The sequence below is a fragment of the Charadrius vociferus genome, unplaced genomic scaffold (assembly GCF_000708025.1).
Source record: "Charadrius vociferus isolate BGI_N301 unplaced genomic scaffold, ASM70802v2 scaffold75, whole genome shotgun sequence".
Lineage (NCBI taxonomy): Eukaryota > Metazoa > Chordata > Aves > Charadriiformes > Charadriidae > Charadrius > Charadrius vociferus.
Genome location: NW_009648545.1, coordinates 498,166 through 520,662, shown reverse-complemented (window position 1 = coordinate 520,662; position 22,497 = coordinate 498,166). Strand labels below are relative to the sequence as shown.

General features: G+C 38.7%; 1 protein-coding gene across 1 annotated transcript in view; it reads right to left on the bottom strand.

Moving 5' to 3' along the window:
• Positions 1-5,427: 5,427 nt before the first annotated feature.
• The window catches only part of LOC104287293 (ras-related protein Rab-10-like), a 61,054-nt gene continuing 43,984 nt past the window's right edge, over positions 5,428-22,497 (bottom strand). The window contains exons 4-6 of the mRNA XM_009885976.1: positions 19,630-19,719; positions 15,296-15,397; positions 5,428-5,574 (exon numbers count right to left, since the gene is read on the bottom strand). Coding sequence (XP_009884278.1) covers positions 5,428-5,574; positions 15,296-15,397; positions 19,630-19,719 — 339 coding nt within the window. The remainder of the gene's footprint in view (positions 5,575-15,295; positions 15,398-19,629; positions 19,720-22,497) is intronic.

Here is a 22,497-nt window from a genome sequence, read left to right as displayed (position 1 = left end):
TTTTTTTTTTGAGCAAGCGGGGCTGCATTGCGTCTGCTCGCTATTTCGTTTAGCGTGGGAACTTCGCCTGTGAAACTCATCCCGCGTTAAAAAAAAAAAAAAAAAAAGAAATCCAGGTAGATGGCAACTTTGGTTATGTATCTGTTATTTTAGTTTTCACCTGTGAACCATGGATGGGTATTTAAAGTATAAAGAGCAGTGCACAGAAGTTAGAGGAAAACCTTATTTCTATCATTGTTACTGCACACATCTAGTATTATGTATATTGCGTATTCAAAAGTCTTCAGACCACAGGAGAATTTAAAACCAACTATTCCTTTCAAAGCGGCTTATGTGATGAAGTCTTATATGATCTTCGTAAGATATTTTATTTAATGTTACCATTTTTTACGCATTTTTATCTCCAGTCTGCTAGACCGCAGAAACTCTGAGAAATTAAACCAGAAAAACAATTCAGTCCTGGGTGGTTGCATTGTACCATGCTTAAGTTTATTTTGTTCACTTCTGTGTCAAAACTGTTTATTTTATCGCAGTAAACTTGGCTACATCTAAGGTTGTACTGTTGACGAGAAATGCAAAAGTGCCTTCCAGTGATTTGCAAAGCGCCTGAAAACATCCCCAGCTCACATCTCTCTCCAGGCTGTGTCTTTGGCGGGATCTATCTTTGCGACTGCTGGGGATGGCCAAGCTCGGGGAAGAGCTGCTGTTGCGGGAAGAGCTCTCCTGCCGCTCGCCTGTCCTCCGGCGCCTGGTGAAGGGCCAGCCGCCGCTGCGTGCCTCTGGAACGGCTGGTGCCAGCAGCACCGCGGGCACGAGCAGGGCTGAGACAGACGCGCTCTTGTTCTGCTCTGCTGCAAACAGAGACTGGGACTTTATCCGTCCTCTCCAAGATGAAACAAAGGCCGTGGACGCCAGTCGGCACAGAGGGTTACAGAAAACCCACGTTATCTTGCTTTAAATGGATCCGGGTTGGTCTGAACCTCATACTGACGTGTGTCCGTGCTTTAGCTACACAGTTTGGCACAGGGATTTCCCAGCGCTATGAAAAACCTTCGTTCTCTACACTCAGTCATGCTGCTGTTAGATCTTAGCTACCAGAATAGTTAGCTTTAAAAATCTGACGCTGGATTTTTTTTTTTCAAAGTAGTTCCCTTTTACAAAGTTCACCACATGCTTTGAACAACTTAGGCGAATTAAGCTATTGAAGTGCAAAGTGATATAATAGCTAACAGCATTATTGTTGAAATACGGAAAGCAAAAGTACGGTTTTAACTTGTTCAGGTTTGATGAGGTTATTGGGTGCAGTGTATAAGGCGAAGCAGATCAGGTCAGACAGGGATTCACCAGGACTTGAAGCACTCATCTGTTAAGAATTGTTTTTAAACCCTGTCTTGGGCACTATTAATTCCAGGGGACATACGCCGCATATGCTTCTCTCAGACATCACGCACTTCTGCTATCTGGGAAGAAACCCATCTTTCACGCAGAAATAGTTACTGCTGATTTTTCTTTAAAGATTTTTTTCATTCTTCAGATGGTTTTAGACGTCCTACAGCTTATAAGTCTGCTTTCATATAACCGTGTTGGTGTTCTCTCCAACCAGCAGAAACCCAACCCACTCTTACCCATCCTACTGGAACAAGATGCATGTTTTAACAATGTAACTTCTAGATACTATTTAAATTTCATTCCATTATTTCCAGGCAAGGAGATATCATAAAGCTTACTGGTATTTAAATGTCTTGCTGGAGCTCTTAGAGTGACTTTGTTATATGTCCTAACTGTACTATAGCTCAACCTCCTTGAAATACATTCTAATATTACATACAGGGTATTCAAATCACCAGCACATATGAATCTCAGACGATTTATTGGTTTAACGGCACCTCATGTATAGTTAACAGTTTACATATAATTTCTCTGATGTCTAGCAATGCCTTAGTCCCTTAGTGTGATCTCCTACCAGAGTCTCTCACTGGTGCACAATGCTAACGAAGCCAGAGAGGAACCCCCGGGAGCAGGTCCACCTCAGGACCAGGGCCTCAGTTACACAGCACCTTAGTTTTTGTCTATGTGCCTTTAAGGCGGCGTTCAGAGACAGTCTTTACGTATCAACAGCAAATTGTCACCATAAAACTGTAAGCAGTGGCATGGGGACTGAGCATCATTCCTGAAGTTATTCTTAAATGCATTTTGAATTGACTTTCATGCTGATTCTCAACACACTTATGCAGCAGGCTGTAAAATCTCTAGTACATATTTATTCCATTGCCAATAAAATGATTTTTAAAGCATTTCCGATCATCATCAGTTCATATCTGTGCTAACATTTGAAATGGAGCTGTTCACAACAAACTGATTTTCCTATGAACCTGGTAACATGCTTTACACTGCAGTATGCATACACCAAAGAAAACCCTGAGCCTTATACAGTAAGTTTCGTGTGAAGCCATCATAGTCGGTATTTCTTTAAAAACCCCCATGAATTTGCATTCCTTCTCCCTACATGTGATTTGCCTTTATATCAAAGGCCTGATTTTCATAATAGATATTTACAAGTCCAATGGGAAACAACAGGAGATGCGGTGATTGTTTCAGAATCAGATCCTAAATACCTACCTTTCTCTGAGGCGAGGGGGAAAGAGGAAGGAGAACAATGCATTTGATACAGCTGATCTCTGTGCATCTCATGTTTTGAAAGAGAACACTAGTCCTGTCTTACTGGCAAAATCCAAGCAACCTTTGCTCACGCAAGGTATTCTAAAGACATCTGAGGGTCTGGTGTGAACATTCACCTTTTATCTTCTATTTCACTGTAAGAGGTGTCCTGTTTTTTCCAGTCAAATCCCTTATTTAACCTTTATTTATTCTAAAAATTCCATCTGTGGGAATCTGTGCAACACTATAGACTATGTATGGACAAACCCAGAAAGATAAGGTCCCAAAATGTTAGAAAATTGTATTTAAAAGATAGCAAGAACGTTAGAAAGATGCATAGTGAGAAGACCAATTAAAAAATTGGTCTGTTATTCCATACAGGGGGAAATCTATTTAATCGTCACCTAGTGACTGGTGATGTTGAGATGCTGGTATCCTTAATGCCTTTTTTAACCTCAGTCTTCAATTTAAGAAGGCAGATGTGATTTCACTACTAGCACCACTGACAGAAGTGTAAGAGGTTAGGGTAGAAAAATGAAGAAATAGGCTGCAAAATACTTAGATAAGTTAAGGATTTTTGGATAGACTGGACCTGATGAAACTCCCTTAGGGTTGAAGCAATGTTAGAGCTGCTACTGATTATCTCCCAAGAATGAGTGTGGTTCCTGAAAACTCAAAAAGGACTCCATCTCCCTCAAAGGGTGGAAGGAAAGAGCTTTACAAACTGGTTAGCTGAATTTCTACTAAAAAAACCCCAAAACATATTTCAAAAGGTAATCCAACCATTTGCAAGAATCTGGAAAGCAAAGATATAAGAAGCAACAGCATGGGTTTGTCAGTAACAAATAATACCAGATCTAGTCTACTTCTACCAGATGGCAACAGGCTTCGTGGATAGGGTAGAAAGAGGGAGGATCATAGGGTTACACAGGATAATGCCGGATAATGTGCTATTAACCAAAAAGATATATGGTCTAGACAAGTATATAAAAATTATTTGGAAATAATGAATAGTCCTAAGCTGAAAGGATATATTGAATGGGATTTCACTGAGATCTGCCTTGGATCCAGAAATATTCGGTACTTTTCATCAACATCTTTGAGGACTGAACAGAGTACACTTATTCTCATTTGGAGACCTTATCTACAGAAAGAGCCTCCAACTATGCTGCAGCACAGCATTACAATTCAGAAGGAACTTGGCAGATTGGAGAAACTGAAATGCCACCAAATAAGGAGAAACAGAAGGTTCTACACATCTGAAGGAACAGACAACTGCACGAGTACGTACCAGGATAAAAAAAACCACAGTTCTTCAGAAAAGAGATTACGGATCATGAGCAGTGCTAGGCTATCTTGCATTATGCTGATGCTGGAATGCATAAATAGGAGTATCATAAATAAGATAATGAAAAAAATCATTTAAATCTATCCAGCCATTATTATTTAAACTGGAATAGTCTGCTCAGTTTTCAGGTCTACACTCCAGGATGGCTGAGAACCAGCTCAAAAATACCAAGAGGAGAGACAAAAATGGCAAAGGATTCAAAAACCCCAAACTACAAGGAAGGCAGAAGGGATAGGAGTTTTCTGGTTTGAAGAGAAGAGAGAGGGCCAGCAGAGGCATTCACCTACGTCAAGAGGAAAGGGAAAACCTGCTAGCAGTTAGGCTAGGTATTAGGAAACTTCCTGCTTGCCAAACCAGTTAGGTAAGGACTGCACGCCATGCCAAGAGACCATGAAATCTCCATCACTGCAGGTCTCTAAACATCGTCCTGCAGCACAGCAGGGACAGCTGATCCAAGGCTAAGATAAGAGGAGGACTTAGAGAGCCTCTCAAAATCCTTTCCAGCACTGTTCTATTCCTCTGCTATGGCTGTAACTAAGACAGGGATTATCCTTTGTTCCTTGTTTTCAGATTTTGCTCTAAAGGCCACCTTAAGTGACTGGCCATCATGAGTAGTCTCAGGAGCAGCTGTAAATATGTGGCCCTTCCCATCCTTTCGCACCCCTTCTGCAAGCAAAATAAATGGCTTAGTGGCACAGTAACCTGGCAGTATGTTTAAGGCACATTAGGTCCCATGTGCTGCAGAACGCATTTTCCAGTTGAGCTCACTGTCTCAATACCAAATTTAATAATTTGATATTATGACAATCTGTAGACAGCCCTCAAAAAAGAAGCAGGCATATTTCAGGAGAGTAGTGACATTCCAGAACAATAAGCCAGTGGAGTTAGTAGTTATTCTAATTATCTAGAGTTATAGCTCACAACACAATTTTGCACAGTAGTGTTATTCATTCACAAATGGTGATAAAACAATTAAATTTAATAATCATCAAGAACCAAATCTCCCAGGAAAAAAAAAAAAAGACAATATAATCACCACAATTCTTCACATTTCCCAAGTTGTGTTTGCTTTGTGCGTGTCCTGCAGGTTTATGTTCTTTTTGCTTTTGATTAAAGAAAAAGAAATTGGCATCCTGATTCTGCCCTCATTTAAATTTAAATAAAACCTGATATCCTCCACTGAAACTAAAGATATTACATACCAGTAAAAAATAGATCTAAATGAGCAGAATCAGATACCTGATGTATTTATGCTTCAAGAAAATAACATAAATACCTCACAATATCAAACAAGCACTGCATACCCTTTTAATATTGTAATCATTTACAACAAAAGGAACATTTGAAAATGCAGGTATGCTGCTAATACCTGCATGAATTATTTTATAGAATGACACAAGTTTATAGGAGCAAGATAATTGTTACTGGGTGCATTCTGTTTTCCCATGTTTTCTGCCTTCTAAGGAAGGTTCAGCAACATACTGATCTTGTATATGGCTTATTCTTTTCTCTCGGCCCTCATCTTTGCAGCCTCCCTGTTCAAGGGTATTCAAGTAACACATATGTTTCTGAAATGGACATAAAAGAATCAAAGCCAAAAATTCCCAAGAAATTATCTTAGGGGATTGCAGTGAATATCAACTACTTAAAGAAATGTTATGTGGGGGATAGCATAAGTGATTTCATGTATCAGAAGGCTGCCTGTGTGATGATGTCCAATGTTCACTACATTACAAATCTGGTATAAATAACACAGAAAAAAAAAGGTCAAAGTAAATTACTTTTTTTTTTTTTTTTAATAAGAGAAAATTACTACACTTAGATTTCATTTCTGCAAACATTTGTATGCAAATGCAGCCATCCTGTGACGTATCTAATAATTCCAAAGTCAGATAATTGTTTTAACTTCACGTTAAAAATATGAAAATATAATATAAACATATAAAAACATTTGGCAACAAAGTTTGTGTAATACAAAGGATGTCTAAATACTGTGTTTTGGGATTACAGGCTCACTTTAAGAATCTTGTATGGTCCTTTGCAATAGTTAATATTTTCTGAAGAGAAAATGGAATAAGAAACAGTATTTCAGAATGCACAGCAGGTTCTCTTCTTACTTTCATTTAGAGCCACAACATCTAAGTCATATAATACACAGGATTTCTGTAAAGCAAACAAAAGCAAACACTTAATTAAGATAACTAGAACACAACAGTCAAAAAGCTTGAATTTTCACATATTTTAATATGTAAAAGATTTGGTGGGGTCACTGGATATATTTTTCCTTTGAATATTTTATTAAGAGATTAGAGTTTTCTAATAAATTAGACAGAGACTGATGCCCATGCAAGTCCCAGCTTGGTATATTTGCATTCTTTAGCTGCCTCAAACATCTCTCTTAACTCTGAAGGTGACAGATGATAGAAAGTGTCTTTTGAGGAGACACTACAAACCATATGAACTGATCCTGTAAATCTTTACTGACATGAATTGTTCTAGCTGTACAGGTTCTTCTGTTGACTATACCAATTTTCACTAATTTGCAGTTAAGTACATTAATCTTTGAAGTATTGAGCATGGGGTGCAAAAATCCAGTTGAAAGGAACAAGGAAATATAGAACATCAGTAGCCATTCAAAAAAAAAAAAAAGCACAGGCTTTTATACAGGACATTAACTTGTTTTGCGAAATTCACTAAAATTCTCTATTTTCTGGCCTTTATTTAATAAGCAGGAATACCCCTAAATGGAAACAACTCAGGTTTTATCAAGATAAACTATCAAAACAGCACTCCACCCTTGTAAAACATTTATGTACTGATTGCAAAAGCAGATAAAAAAAAAATCAGCAAAACCAGGACTCTTCCTTTCAGCAATAAACTCAACTAGATAATTAGTGCTGACCAGAGAAACAATCAAACCCAGTTGTGCAATACAGTACGAGCACATGTTGCAATCTTGCACTCTAAAACTATGAACGCTGAACCCGGAACTCAGGCACAAAGAAGTAGAGAATATTGTCACAAGCCTAGGAAAAAAAACGTCCTAGCTTCTCTACTTGCCATTCTCCTGCCTGCTTCTTGGCAGGTTTACCAAGTATGTAATGATACACAGAGAAGCAAGCGCAACCACTGGATTCACCGCATTCCTCTCTCAACTCAAACCCAAGAGCCATAAACCATCATTTCTGACAATAAAGAGAAGTTTCCAGAAAGGACAGCTATGTAAGCTGGAACTCATGAAATTCAAAGCACAGGAAAAAAAAGGAAGAGGAGAAAGGTGTCATGTAGTACAATGCTAATAATGATTCAGAATAAAGAACTTGACACGTACAATGTCACAGGAGAGTTGAACATTGACTACATCCAGAAAGGTTCACCTAAAATTACTCACATGAATCAAAATGAGGGGAAAATAAAAGGTTCCCCCATGTTACAACAAGCCTTACGCCTCTTTGGCTGAGAATAGTTAACACTACCTAAAATTCTGGAAAAGACACATAACATTGTTTCCTTTTTCCTTCTGTAGCCATAGTTTTAGCTCTTCCAGTACGTTGGCTGCTCTGTGCCAGGTCCATCCTCACAAAGAGGGTGGCTGAGCCTGTTCCTCCCTGGGGCTGCAGGGACCCAGGGAGGCTTCCACAGTGCACGCTGCTGGGGGAGAAGATGAAATACCTGGGAAGGGATCAGAAGTGATGGATAGAGGAAGGAGCAGAGGGCGGGAAAGGTATCGTAGTGGCTAAACCTCAGGATGGATGCTGAAGCTGTCATCAATAAAATTAACACTTATTGTTCTGATTCTAGGGTACTGGAAGACTGTGACTTACTGATTTGAGGAATTACTTGTCATTAGTCACATATAAATCATGCATGAAGAAATACAGCATGTGCACTTTTACTTGTTTTTTTTGTTGGAGTGACAAGTACCAACAGACATAACATTTTTATTACCCTTGAGAGTTCTCACAAATTCCAACAGGCAGTCTCATAGCTTCTGATTTTTTTTAATTTTTTACACAGCTGTGTAAGGTGCTTGAGTACAGGCATTAGCCATTACGATTTGTGCTAGGTGGAGATAGTATTTTCATAGTCTTCAAGCGTAAACAGTAAATGTAAAGTATGAAGACCTGTTCTAAAAGAGGAAGCAAAGCAGACTCAAAAGTGCACAACCATAACCTTGTCCTCTCAAGGAACAAGGCATCACTCTGGTTTAGAGATAAGATTCGGCAGGGGGAAGCTTTGGAAGATTATGGTACAATAAGAAATTGAAATTCACTCTATTGAGACCAAGAAATAACACTGAGCATTGATTATTGTGGACATAAACTAAGTAGGTTTTATTTCACTCACCTCTGCTTTTTCTTCAGAAGAAAAATATTCAGTTTAAGTAGTAAAAGAGTTCTAGAAAAATCCCTGTTTCAACAATTTCAGAATTTGGGTTTCAGTTAACTTTAGAGGAAACAGGTAATTTGAAAGTGTTGGAGGTTCTATTTAACTTCATGCTTTCAGTTAGAGGGGAGAAACTTGCATGTTCCTTAAACACTGAAGATGCTTATTTGCAAATAATTTACTATTTAATAGTACTTTTGGGTGGCAAGTAAGCTGTTCATGTATAAGTACATCAAGGATCGTTAGTACTATAAGTGATTAAGAATGCTGAAACCTCTTTGACAATGAAATGGTTCCTATAATCTGTAAAATCATTATCTGATAGTAGTTCATCAACAAATTAGCCAGGACAGAAAAACAAGAACCACCCCTCCACAAATAAAGAAGAGGTAATATTTTGTTTTAAAAGCCATTTAAAAGTTGAGGACTTTAAGAATCACTTCAGTTTGATAAGACTATTCCATACAGGATCTTCATCAAACAAATAAAGGCCTGGAATTCATTTAAGTAAATGCGCTCTACGCCCATTTAAAAAGTGCACGTTCATAACCTGAAGAGATACAACAAGCCCTGCATAAAGCGCTAAAGCAACAATCAGGCAATCCCACGTAGTGCTCAACATCAGCCGAGCCTTGGAAGAGGTGGGGCACCCTCCCCTCCTGAAATTACAGCAGGGAGGTATGCAAATCTCTCCCACCTGTGAGAACAAAGCAGGCAGCATTCCTTCTTCAGGGCTTCCTGAACACAAACGCTTCCAGCTCACATTTCAGCTCAGCCTGCTGGAACTGTCTCCCTGACAAGCCAGCCAACAAACAGCAGAAAACTGTGAAAAGGTGAGAAGAACCAAAATGGTACCATGAAGCTCAAGTTTCCACTTTGGTATCGTGGGCAAAGTGGGGTTTTGAAAATACTGCCACAGACACAGATGCTGCTCTACCCTGCAGTGATTTTAGTAAGACATTGAAACTTCCTGCTATCAAATACTAGTTTTTCCTGTTAAATAGCACAGCAGAGATGTCTCACCTAACAGGTGGGCATCTGTTCAAGCTAGTTTTAAGTTCCCTGCTGTCTCCCCTCCAGGCTGTCTCTCCTCCCCTGCTCTAGGCAGAGTTTGTATCACTGGCGTGCAATAGATGCCTAACTTCTAGACACAGGAATTGTGATGAGATGGATGAGATCCTAAATGTTTTTGGCTTGACTTTTTTTTTTTTTTTTTAAATCAGGAAAAGAAAGCTAAGCTGGAATTACTAAAAAGTAAGACAAACTCTTTGAAAGGCTTCTAATGGAGTAAATTACAAATCTTCATTAAGATCAGCTGCCCGTTCCTTGCTGAAAAACTGCTCAGATGAGCAGTGCCATACCAAGTCAGAGTCACCTACTCCAGAATCAGTTCTTGGTATTTCAATACTGTTTCAGTTAATTTGGAGATAGGGTTCACTATGGGTTTGGAAGAATGACAAGATTTTACTCTATCCATTTCAATGTCCCCAGGCAAAGTCAGACCTGGAGTGCTTCCGGGAAAACTAACAGCTTTAGAGAAACAAGCAGAAGGGACTGTAACTGACATTACCATTATTTATAACCTCTTTAAATTCTGAGGATTTATATTATCTCTAATGACAAAATTATCATACTTAATCACTGCAATCATTTTGTTTATATTTAACAGTGATAGTTGACAAAGACTGGCAAAGCATGGCAGACAACTTCATGCAACCAAGTTCATGTTTCTGTACCTGAACTGCCAGGGGAGAGAACTCAGTTATTAAGATCAATCTGGCCATTTTCTTGATGTGTATTTTCCCTTTATTCCGTAATTCAAATTACTTGTTCAAAATGCAACACAGTCCTCTCACAACAGGAATGAATGGGACAGGACACAAGCCATATCAAGCAAGAGCTAGGGATATATTAGCAGGGAATGCGACCACGAGGGGGGCAGGGAGAGGACCAGGAGAGGATTTGGGGCCAGGCACGGCAGGATCTAACTGCTGCAGAACACCTTCCTCAAGAAATGGGGATGAAGTCCTTGCTCCCAAAGCCTGCTATTCCACAATATCTAAAACATCTAACCCACTGGCAAAGTGTGGGTCTCTATCTCCCTCTTCTGTTAATGCCATGTAGACTATAACAATATTGTACTGCAATTAGTTATTTCAAAAACTTGAGAAGACAGCTGCGCTGTTACTCTAAGGTTCCTCAAGCCTACAGATTGTGTAGGTAAAGATTAATACAGTTGCACGTTAAAAACCCTATTTAAGAGAGCAATCTGGCCAAAGTCAAGATCTTGTGGAAGCATCAAATGCCAGAACTCAGTCAAGTGTGTAACATTCCTTTGGTCTCCTGGAGTTAAATGTATTTAATTTTAACCATATGAAACCATATAAGCTGAGATTTGGAGTCCTCTGTAATCAACAGAAAAGGGCATCTCCGGAACACAATTTTATCCTAAAAAGATGCATGTCTTCATTGAATAGAGATGATTCCAACCACACCAGACCAGTCCTGTAAATTTTAGCTGGCTAAGACTGCACACTAAGATGAATCTCATCCCTGATACTCAAATGTTATGATTAAGTTTTGATTTACATGTCCTAATTATATGCTACTGTTTCCAGAAGAATATCTGGCTCATTCAATGTCCAGAACGGACTTTTTTTTTTTTTTTTCAAATTAAACAAGATAGTGTAGTAAAATTATGCCCTACAGTGCACCAGCACTGAGTTGGTACCATTTATCCTCTTTGTTTTAACCTCTGTACCTCGGTTCCCATTTGTGCAATGCTGAATATACTACCTAACGTTACTTAGAAGGTTATGAAGATAAAAATCTAAAATAGATCTAAAATACAGCATTCCGAGCATTATGAAAAGCCTCACAGATAAATTAATATTCTGTGGTCAGTACAAGATAAATAAAGGGCAAATAAAGCCTGTGGCTCCATGCATGATTGAGGATAATAAAGAGACACTGAATGTGCACTGCTGGAGACAGGGATCTTTTGGACAAACTAACAATTCCATGAACCTTGGCAGTAACAAAATCTGATTTCCTATGGATTTGGGTCTTGCAGTGAACTAAACTGGCTATCTACAATGAAAGCTCCAGCTGGAGTGATTGATCGAAGCATTTTTCAGTCTCTCTGTGTAATACCGTATGAACTAATGCTGGAGACTTTCCTTCTGCAGAGTACTCTGCCTCTCCTCCACCCAGCACCTTACTTTGAATGAACTCCTTGGGAGCTTAATAATCTTTGGTTTGACCTGTCAAATTTGCTTAAAATCAGCTAGCAAGTTCCAAAGGTAATTTAGGAGCCAAAGAATTGGACACATAGTGTAATCTCAAAAATCTTGTTGCCATAGGAGAGGAAGGTAAAGAGATCAAGGAAGGACAGAATTCATGCCTGCTACTTCTGAATGTTCATTTCAAATGACATCCAGCTGTTAGACATTAACTGTTACTCTCAACAGCACAGGGAAAACTCTTAAATGGATTTTGACTATTCTCTGCTCAGCAGATACATGTTTATTTAACATGATATTAAAACAATCTTAGTAGTCACTCTTGGGAGGTAGACACAACATACGTTTTGGTTAGTTTTATTGCAGTCTTCAGAGAAGGGAAAAAACTTTTTTTTTTCTTTTTGTTGAATACAGTTTCCCTCATTCTGCTCCTAGTTTAGAAAAATACCAACCACCATACCCACAAAGACAGAAATACAAAGGCTTGTAATATTTTTTTTAAAAAAGCTAGTTGAGAAGAGTACTGTTTGTCAGCCATGAAACCAAACACCACAAAACTGCAAATACTAACTGCATTCTGGGTGGCATTTTTCTGGTTTTGGTTGTTTTTTGAGGACTGACTCACAAGTACAAATAGTTCACCAGCAGCCAGAGGCATTGTTAAAGAACAGCTGCCATCTATTAATGAACAGGTTTAGGCATATCTGAGGCTCATAAGAACCGTGAATAAATAAAATACTGTTGTTATTTGTCAATATGTCTAAGCAAACCTGTGGAATAAGCTGTGTCATTAACATTCACTTCCACTGCAGCCTTTCGAATACAATCAAATCAGTTATTATTAATGGTTTGAAAATTGTGAGTTCTCAAAAATACAGCATGATTCCTTAGCTGTCACCAATGTAAGCTGTCAAATAACATCTGATTGTTTTAATGAGACTACCTATGTAAATCACAGCTGTAGGATTGAGACCCAGCATAGAATGGCTGAGATGATAAATATATGAAAGGTAAAGCAGCGCTTTAGTTATCTGAATCACTGGGATACAGCAGCCTTCTCTCTCCCTTAAGCCCACTACAAGTAAAACCACAAAAGAAGAGATAAGAAAATGCCGCACAAAATAATGACGATACAAACTTGCTCCTTTTTTCTTTTTGTCTGCCACGTTTTAATGTGGGTTGGTTTTTTTTCCCCAGTCCTCCACTGAACCACAACTTGTTCTAAATTTCAAGAGAATCAAGGAGCTCATTACTGTTGTATGAGCTCTGTAACTCCAGACATTGATCTTCCCCATCTACAGGAGTGTTTTCTGTAGATTTAGAAAAGAAAAGCCTGTCGTAGATGGTGAACAAGAGTGTATATAAAAAATCCTAGATTTCCTCAGATTAATACAGCGTACTGCAATGCATCTGAAAATGGTCTACTGCCTGCTAGCCTGCCCTGCCTATCTATGTTACTTCTGTAAAATAAACTATGACCTCCACATATTTCTGAAATGCATGGCCATAACAGACTTTTCTAGGGAGTTCCTTAAGGCAAGTTTCCTCTATGGGACCAGTAAAGCAATGGCATGCTTCCGCTGAAGCATCTCATCAGCATGGCACAGGTGGTCCTACTGCAGAAGTAAGCGAGGCCCTATATCCTGCTACCTCAGACATAGATGTCTTGGGCCAAAACACTTGCGCAAAGCTGCATCTCCTTTTTACAATCAGCAAGTACATATTTTACCACTACAGGATGGATGTATGACTGAAGTGATCTCAGACTGGCACCTATCATGTCATTTTTCACAGCTACTAGTCACACTTCCTACTGCATTTCCCTTCTCCAAAATTTCATCAGTTAGAGGGAGTTAAAATTACAGTACTACATTCAGATTTCACAGTTTTGTGAACAGGCAAATTATTTTGTTGAACCTGAAAACCATGGTGAAACTGTATGGTAGATTTCTTTTTTTTTACTGTGAACTCTCTCCTATCAGGCTAGTGGCAAAACCACTTGGGCTAAAGGAGCGCTTGTTTAGATCAACAAATGTATTTCACTAAAAATGGCAAATTATACACCAAAGTAATGGCACGTGATGCCCCATCAGGGATTGCAAAAATTTCAAGATAAGGTGAAATGTTACTACAGACAAACTTGACAAATTCTCATGGACATATTTTCCAAACACATACATGGATGCAGAGTGTACAACTATATTCTCAAGCAGTTCTAATTAAAGCCATGCAGTGGTATAGCATTTTCAACATGGTCTGAATTTGTTTGCATGTCCACACGGCAAAACCCATGAATTTTCATGAAGATAAGCAGGAATACTAAAGTTCCACTTAAAGTAAAATAAGTGCAAGCAATCTTAAAGTGAGAAACTCCCAAACATCATTTCTGTACACTGCAGAGAATTATCTCAGATCTTACCCAAAGGCACTGTGCAGAAATGCTCGCTTCACACGTTTGTCTTTGTAGCAGTTATGATCATAGCTGTTGTTTTGTAGTTTTCATGCTTCATACTAACAAATACATTTTTTATTTACAGTAGCCAATGTCTTTTTCATTTACAGGAAAATCAGTTATCTTATTTGAGATGTTTTGCCAGCTATTCAAGGACCAGCCATTATCCTCCTGTTCTAAATTATATTTGACTGTGGAGTTGTTGAGCTTCATTTTCACGCTAAAGGAATCAAAAGCTTTTTTTTTTTTCCCTCCCCCAAAATAACCAACTTTTGTTATTGTATAATATGACAGGACCTTGATTTAGAAGCAGTCCAAGCCTGAGCTATTATTCTGACCATCCCCTATGGCTACTTAATCAAAACACTGCAACTTGTGACTGTCTGTAATTTTGCTCATTTATCTTTATTATGACTTCAAGAGTATTCGGAATGGAAGGCTAGTTTTGTATAACTAATATTGGTGATGAATGGCAATGATAATGCATTGCATGAAGAACATCCATTAATGTCTAAAATAATATTCTACTGTCTAAAAATAAATTGCGATGCAAAATATTTTCAGAGCTAATTAACAATAATTCAGTCCTACAAAAGTATTGCAACTCTGAGGAGTAAGGACCTTTAAGCCAACACACTCTAGGTAGTTAGAGATGCTGATTCTGACAGCTACAATATTGATTCTACCACTAATTAACTCAAATCTTTAGGTCCTGTTAGCTTCAAAAGCACTAGCGTAAATCATCCAAATAAACAGCTGTGAACTTTGCATAAAACATTTGATTGCTGAACATAAAAGGTCCACTCATTCCGTCAGCATGTAGCATCTTCAGAGTATGCATATTCTGCAGAAACCTACAGCAAAAAGGAGTCTACCTGGCACAGAAGTGGAACTACTCTGGAGCAGATGACCTCTCCTTGAAGAAAAGCATGGTAAGGAAAGCCACAAATGCCATTTTCCTGAATTTTCACCCTCCCTCTGAACTGTACTTTACCTGCTCCCCTCTTCTGTTGTTCTCTTCTCTCACAATTCTTCTCCTCCACATTCCTCCTCTCTATGTCTACAGCTACAGGATCCCCCTAAAATATTAACTCCATAATGCAAAACCTAGGCTGTCCTTTGCTAAACCTCTGCTGTATTTACAACTTTGTTTACCCAGTTTGTCAAGAAAAATCTTCCGTTTTCTTTCTACTCAGAAAAGGAGCCTACCTTCTCCAGTATTTCCTTAGTCAAGATTGAGAATGCATCCTCAATGTTCACGTTATCTTTAGCACTGGTTTCAAAAAAGGGTATTCCATGTTCCCAAGCAAGCTGAAAAACAAATGTAGGCAATGGGATGAACAGTCTTTAGGAAAAAAACCACTTTCTAATACTAATAGCAAGAGATACGGAGGTGTTCTGACAGCTTCTAACACGCTATATAAACACTGATTAAGTAAATGTCAGCTCAGTACTCTATACTCATCCTTAGTTTATAAATTTCAGGTAACTCTTAAAACATTCTTCTTAAATTTTTACATTTTCAAAACAGCTTTTTAAACCTATCTTTACTTGTAAATCAGAAGAATAAACTCTAGTGGGTCTGTTCTCAGTGTTTTGATTTATTTGGAAAATGAACTGTCTCCTAGGCAATTATTTAGAGGAAACTAATGGAGTGCCTGCAGAAAGGTATAGATTAAAATGTGACAAAACCTCTAGAAAAATAGGCATGATGAAATATAAAAAGAGATGCTCCTTTTTACCAGAGAGAGAGAAACACAGAGATAATGGGCAAGCAAAGAACAGATATGTATGCGAAAATGTATTATGATAATAGGAGAAGAGAAAAAATACTTAGAAGAAAACGGCAGCATAGACTTTACATTGGTTATTTTATTGAATTTACTCATGTTCTCTCATTTCCAGTGTATTTCCCTTATAGATAGCTTTGAGATATGATGGCATGAAGGAAAAAAAAACAAACCCAACAACAAAATTCATAGCTTTTTAAGGTCCTAAACTTTTTCTAATTTATACAGTTAAATACATGGAGAAAAAGAAAGTTGCACTGTTGCATTCCAAGGGAGGGGGCCAAGTGGGAATAATATCTGCCAGAAAAAACACAGTGGCAGAGTCTATTTATTCCCTTTGCAATCAATCCCTTCTCGGCACACATCGGGAGAAGATGATCCCAGGCAAAGAAAATACCCTACTGCTTATAACATATAGAAAATCCTATAATTACTGACCACTTAATGATTTATTTGGAAGGCTCTCCACTAGGATACAAAGTTTAATGTTGGAAGTTATGTTTGCTTTCAATGACCTCTAGAAGTAACGCATCAATGCTTGACAAAAATTCCAAAATCAGGCATGACAGTACAAGAATTGGACTTCAAAGTTTTAGTCAAAATACAATAGAGATATTAAAGGTAGAAAGTAAAGGTAAGCAAAATGGTTTCTTTTCCAAAATGCTATAAGAAAATGTAATTTTGAAAATAAACATGAGATCTGGACTGTTTCTTAAGACAGACTGCTTCACAAGGGATTCTAAAACTCCAGCTGACTGCTATGAACTGTTTTCAGTATGGCAGCAACTTGTTACAGAAAGTTAAGATCATTTGACTATTTGCAAGTGTCAATGCAAAGCAATGACACGTAATGGTTCATAAAGAAAAATACAGGCAATAAAAAATGCTGGGGTAATGAAGTGGAGAAGGCTGGTTTGCAGCTTATAAAGTACACAGAATCTACTATTAAATGTTCCTTTTCTCTTTCTTGTGTCATGTAACAAATTCCTAGAGGCTACCTACGTACAAACTCTGATGAACACAAACCATTTTAATCATGGAATCGCAGAAATAACTTGGAAATATAACCACGCTTGAAATGGAACTACTGCCCATATGATGTGGGGTCAGCCATGGCTTTGCCTACCTGAGTCTTGAAATCCGCCAGTGATGGAGATTCTATGACCTGTATGGGACCCTCCTCCATCACCCTTTCTAGTGCAACTGGTTCTCCTTATCTGCAACCTGAACCTCCCGAGCCAGGACTTGTGTCTGCTGCCCCCTTCTTTATTGTCTGCCTCTACTTGAGAAGAGCCTATTTCTGTCATTCCTCTAACTACACTTCAATTGCTGTAGACCAGTAACTGCTCCTTAGTACTCTAAAAATGTAGCTAGATGGGAAAAAACCCAACAGTCCTGTGTTAAAGCAGTTGTAAGTATAAACACAGCTTTGGCTACTACCTCTCATAAAGAAACTGGAAAGGCACATTCAAAGAATTACTTTTTTTTTTCTTTTGGGAGCATCTTCAATAGATTCATAAATAGAATACCTAAATACATTTACAAACCTATGGGAGTGATGATACTGGGAGATGTTATTTTATATTATTCTTGAGAATAGTTTGAAGATCTTGAGTGAAATGAGCTCATATCTTACTTACAATAGCAAAATAAGTAATGCCAATATCTCTTTCAAGGTGAAATTTAATTCCAATTTTTCATTTGTTTTAACTCAAAAAACAGTATTTCCTAGCAAAGCGCTGCTATGATTTCTTAGTGTTAAATCTGAGAGATGTGTCTAAAATATTCCCGGAACTCTGCAGATTTTTATTTCATTTGTATTGTACCTGTAAAAGCAGCTTTGAAGTCAGGCACATGAAGACAGCAAAAGCAAAACCAAGGAAGACTATTTTAGTTGGCTCTTTCTGTTAAAAAAGATTTGATAGGAGAAAACCAGCCACACTCTACCAAGTCATATAACTTTCGAAACCTTTACTTATTTTTCAGAAAAAGAGATAATGTTATTGGGGTGGGGCGGGGAAGGAGAAGAATGGAGGAGCCCAAGAAAGTTGAGTTCAAACTTTTCACAAAGTGAATAAAAATCTATTAATACAAGAAAATAGTAGTATTAAAATTAAATATATCAATTTCTGCATGATCAAAATTATGTAATTAAAAAAAAGAAAAAAGTGGCATATGATGGCCACTCAGTTATGCCAGACTGCTACAGAAATGCCAACATACATGGTAAGATTCCCAGGGAATCTAGGGGTCTTCTCTGTAAGACTCTGAACAGAACAACACTTACAGCTCATACTCACAGGGTAATACGAAATAGGTAAGGATGAATTATTATGTGGCAGAGTTAGTATCAAACAATTTTCCCCTCAATAAGGGTATTTGCTTCTTTGGAGTGAGAGGACAATATTAGCTCTCTCTATGCTAATGGAACCTTTCTCCAGCTGGCGCAGTCAGATTCTTTAGCGTTTGAAAATCACATTAAAAGAAGAACTAGTATAACTGAAGAGTTGCTTGGCCTCAAAACACAGGAGTAATCTGAAAAGCAGACTCATTGATGAGGAGGTAATGATTTGTTTCTGAAAAAAATACTACATTAAGAGAAATTTTAGTTGCATGGTTAAGTACACAGAAGTCAGAAAATGTCATGGTTAATACCATATGCAAAACCCAACTACTGCCCTCTTGTGCACATGCATCCAGTGACTCTCTAGATTTCTAACTGCATTCTTTGAGTGAGAGTATACATGTATTTCTCAGCAACCTCATTCCTTGTATACAGATACAGTAATTAAAAAGTGTCTTCCATATGAACAATGAACTTTCAAGTGTTTCTATTTGTAATGCTGTTGAAAACGTGATGCTATTTTTTAAAGTTCCCTAATCTGGGATTATATAATGGGCAAGATAATCAGTGTTCTTCTCTTCAAACACAAGACATCCCGCCTGACTCACCATGCCTGAAGCATAATAGAAAGGCACATTCCAAGTTCCAGCTAAAAGATGCGTGCAGTTTGCAGTTGCAAAATTTACTGGTATATAGGATAAGCTCTCCTGCGACATTTAAGTCATTATCACAATTTCTTCTGCCATAGCATGGCTCCTGGATTTCCTCATTGGTTCTCAGTGAGAGTAATTTGCCAGCGCCTTTAAAACAGCACTCCCCACTTAACACCAGTTCTTCCCCTACACACAGTCAGCAGGTATAAACTATACTGTAATTTCAGCTGTACAACACATATACAGTTAGATCTAGAGGAGCTGGATGTTCCCTAAATCTATCTGACCAGTGTTATTTAGGGCTATTCACAGACAATGCAGATCGCTCTGCACAGGTTGCCAGAATAGTTCTTCATAGTCAGGCTGTAGGAAAAATATCATTGCTGGGTGGTACCAGAAAAATTATGCATTATATTTTAATATTCCACATTAAAACAGTACTCTGAAAATGCAGACTCTAAAATATTTTTAGATTTAATTCAAAAGATAAGATTTCTATCATAACACCTAGAACTTTTAAAGTACATTTTATCTTTTAAAATAAAAGTCAGTACTCTCAAGAGATCACCTAGGAGTTGCTTAATGTACTCATCATGCTCATATGTTAAAAAAAAAAGCAAACAACACCCCAGAACTCCACAACTGTTTTTCTGGAGCAATTTTTGGAATTCAGGAGCTTTTTATAATTTCCAGTGTAACAGCTCACAGTCACATACCAAGATACTCAAGAGAACCCAAAGAAAGTACCAACGATACCTTTTCTCCTCTCTGCTTTGGAACTACACGTTCTGACTCCTTATCACACTTGTTGCCCAGCAGTATTACGTCCACTTCATCACCTGCTTTCTAGAAGAGAACCAGCATTAATAAGTGTCAAGTAAGAAAAAAAGCAAACAGCAAAAGCCCTTCACCTTCAGCTCACACTAACCTTCAACACTATTTCTTTGAAAGTAAAGGCTAAATTCTGTCCTGACTTTTTCACATGTGGAAATATTTTCCATCAGTTACTGGGATGTGGAGGAAAACAGTAAGACTGCAAAGAGCAGAAAAAAGCCACGTACAAGTGCTGGGCATAATTACCAACCCATTTCATAAGTTATAAAGTATATGATGCATGGGCACCATCTTCTGATGAATGCTCCATCTTGAGGCTTTAAAGTGACTGGAAATGCCCTGAATTCACAGACACTGCCCTCACTTAAGTAATGGGTTCATGCAGTAGCATATGAATCAGGTCTACATCCAGAACTCACAAGTCAAAAGGAAGGAATTTGCTGCACCTGAAAGAGCACCTCTCTGCTTCACTTTTGCACACAGACAGTAAAATTACATTCAAAGTGTTCAAATTCAACACAAAAGTTTGATTATTCCAAGACACTCAGAAGAAGGCAATAGATTTTTAATGAAGTAAAATTCAAAAACCTCGTTGATTTCAAAAGGAAGAAAAATCTAGCTTTTTGATCTTGTCTCCATCCTTCGTTCCACTAATCCAGTTACGTACCTGATGACTGTGAAATACATTGGGTGCTTTACATCAGTGTTATTTTAAGATAAGCCATTGTAAATATACATGACTGGAATAATGACAAGGAAAGGGAACAGTTCTGCAACAGCATGTGGAATTTGAAAACTGACATTTGTTGTGAAAATCATAATATTTAAAACCACTTTTGGTGCTTAAACGGAGGAAGCTAAGGGTCTCAATCTAGAGACAATTAAAGCTAACGTGGTCTGATCCCATGGCTTATATTCTGAAAGTAAATGCTCACACAGCTTCTTTGATGACTCAAAAAGCCTGGTCTCAGGCTGCAGATTTCTCTACAAGGATGCTGATGAAATCTCTGATCTCTGTCAAAGTCTTTAATTTTTATAACTTTGCCATAAGACAAAATCAGGCACAATCCTCTTCTCCAGAGCTCACACACATGCACATAGACACATGTCCCTCCCTTCAGAGAAATGTAAAGAAAAACCTCTCTTCATTAAAGGATGAGAGAATCATTATTTTCAATTTATTTGCACTTCTACAACTAAGTTGCTCCATTTGAAGAGCACAGCAGTAAGCCCAAATTATAATTAAGGAACACTGTGTTACAGTGACAAGTGGCATTCCTCAGGGGTCGGTAGTGGGACCAGTGCTCTTCAACATCTTTGTTGGCGACATGGACAGAGGGATTGAGCACAGCCCCAGCAAGTTTGCTGATGACACCAAGCTGTGTGGAGTTGACAACACACTGGAGGGAAGGGATGCCATCCAGAGGGATCTGGACAGGTTGGAGGTGGGCCCATGCAAACCTCATGAAGTTCAACAAGGCCAAGTGCAAGGTCCTGCACGTGGGTCAGGTCAATCCCAAGCACAAATACAGGGTGGGCGGAGAATGAATCAAGAGCAGCCCTGAGGAGAAGGACTTGGGGGTGTTGGTGGATGAGAAGCTTAACATGAGCTGGGAACGTGTGCTCGCAGCCCAGAAAGCCAACAGCACCCTGGGCTGCATTAAAAGCAGCGTGGCCAGCAGGTTGAGGGATGTGATTCTGCCTCTCTACTTCGCCCTCATTAGACCCCACCTGGAGTATTGTATCCAGCTGTGGATGAGGTAGATTTAGATTAGATATTACGATAAAATTATTTACTGTGAGCGTGCTGAGACACTGGAACAGGTTGCCTATAGAAGTTGTGGATGCCCCATCCCTGGAAGTGTTCAAGGCCAGGTTGGATGGGGCTTTGAGCAACCTAGTCTAGTGGAAGGTGTCTGTGGCCATGGCAGGAGGGGTTGGACCTAGATGATTTTTAAGGTCCCTTCCAACTCTAACCACTCTATGATATTTCATTTTTTAAAATCCACTCTCATTTTTGAGTCAGCTAATCTCATTTCATACCCACAGCTGATGTTCAAAATAAGGTATAATTAAAATGAAGCAAGTTCAACATAAGCATACAAAGTACAGGCCTAAAATAATGAATCAGTCTACCCTGGATTAACAGACCAAAATGTTGGCTGTTTCAGAATGCATTGGAGCTTTACCCATTAAGGTCAATGGCTCACCTACACAAAATCACACACATCAGACCCTAAAATAGGGTAAACAGACAATTTAATCTCATCACTGGGGAACTACAGGCCAGTCAGTCTCACCCCTGTGCCTGGTAAGATCATGGAGCAGATCCTCCTGGAAACTCTGCTGAGGCACATAGATAACAAAGAGGCGATTGGTGACAGCCAGCATGGCTTCACCAAGGGCAAGTTTTGCCTGACAAATTTGGTGGCCTTCTACGAAGGGGTTACAGCGGCAGTGGACATGGGAAGATCAACAGATGTCATCTACCTGGACTTGTGCAAAGCGTTTGACACCGTCCCACACGATATCCTGGTCTCTAAATTGAAGAGACGTGGATTAGACAAATGGACCACTTGGTGGATAAAGAACTGGCTGGACGGTCGCACTCAAAGAGTTGCGGTCAATGGCTCAATGTCCAAGTGGAGAGAAGTGACGAGTGGCGTTCCTCAGGGGTCAGTACTGGGACCTGTACTGTTCAACATCTTTGTTGTGGACATGGGCAGTGGGGTCGAGTGCACCCTCAGCAAGTTTGCCGATGACACCAAGCTGTTTGGTGAGGTAGACACA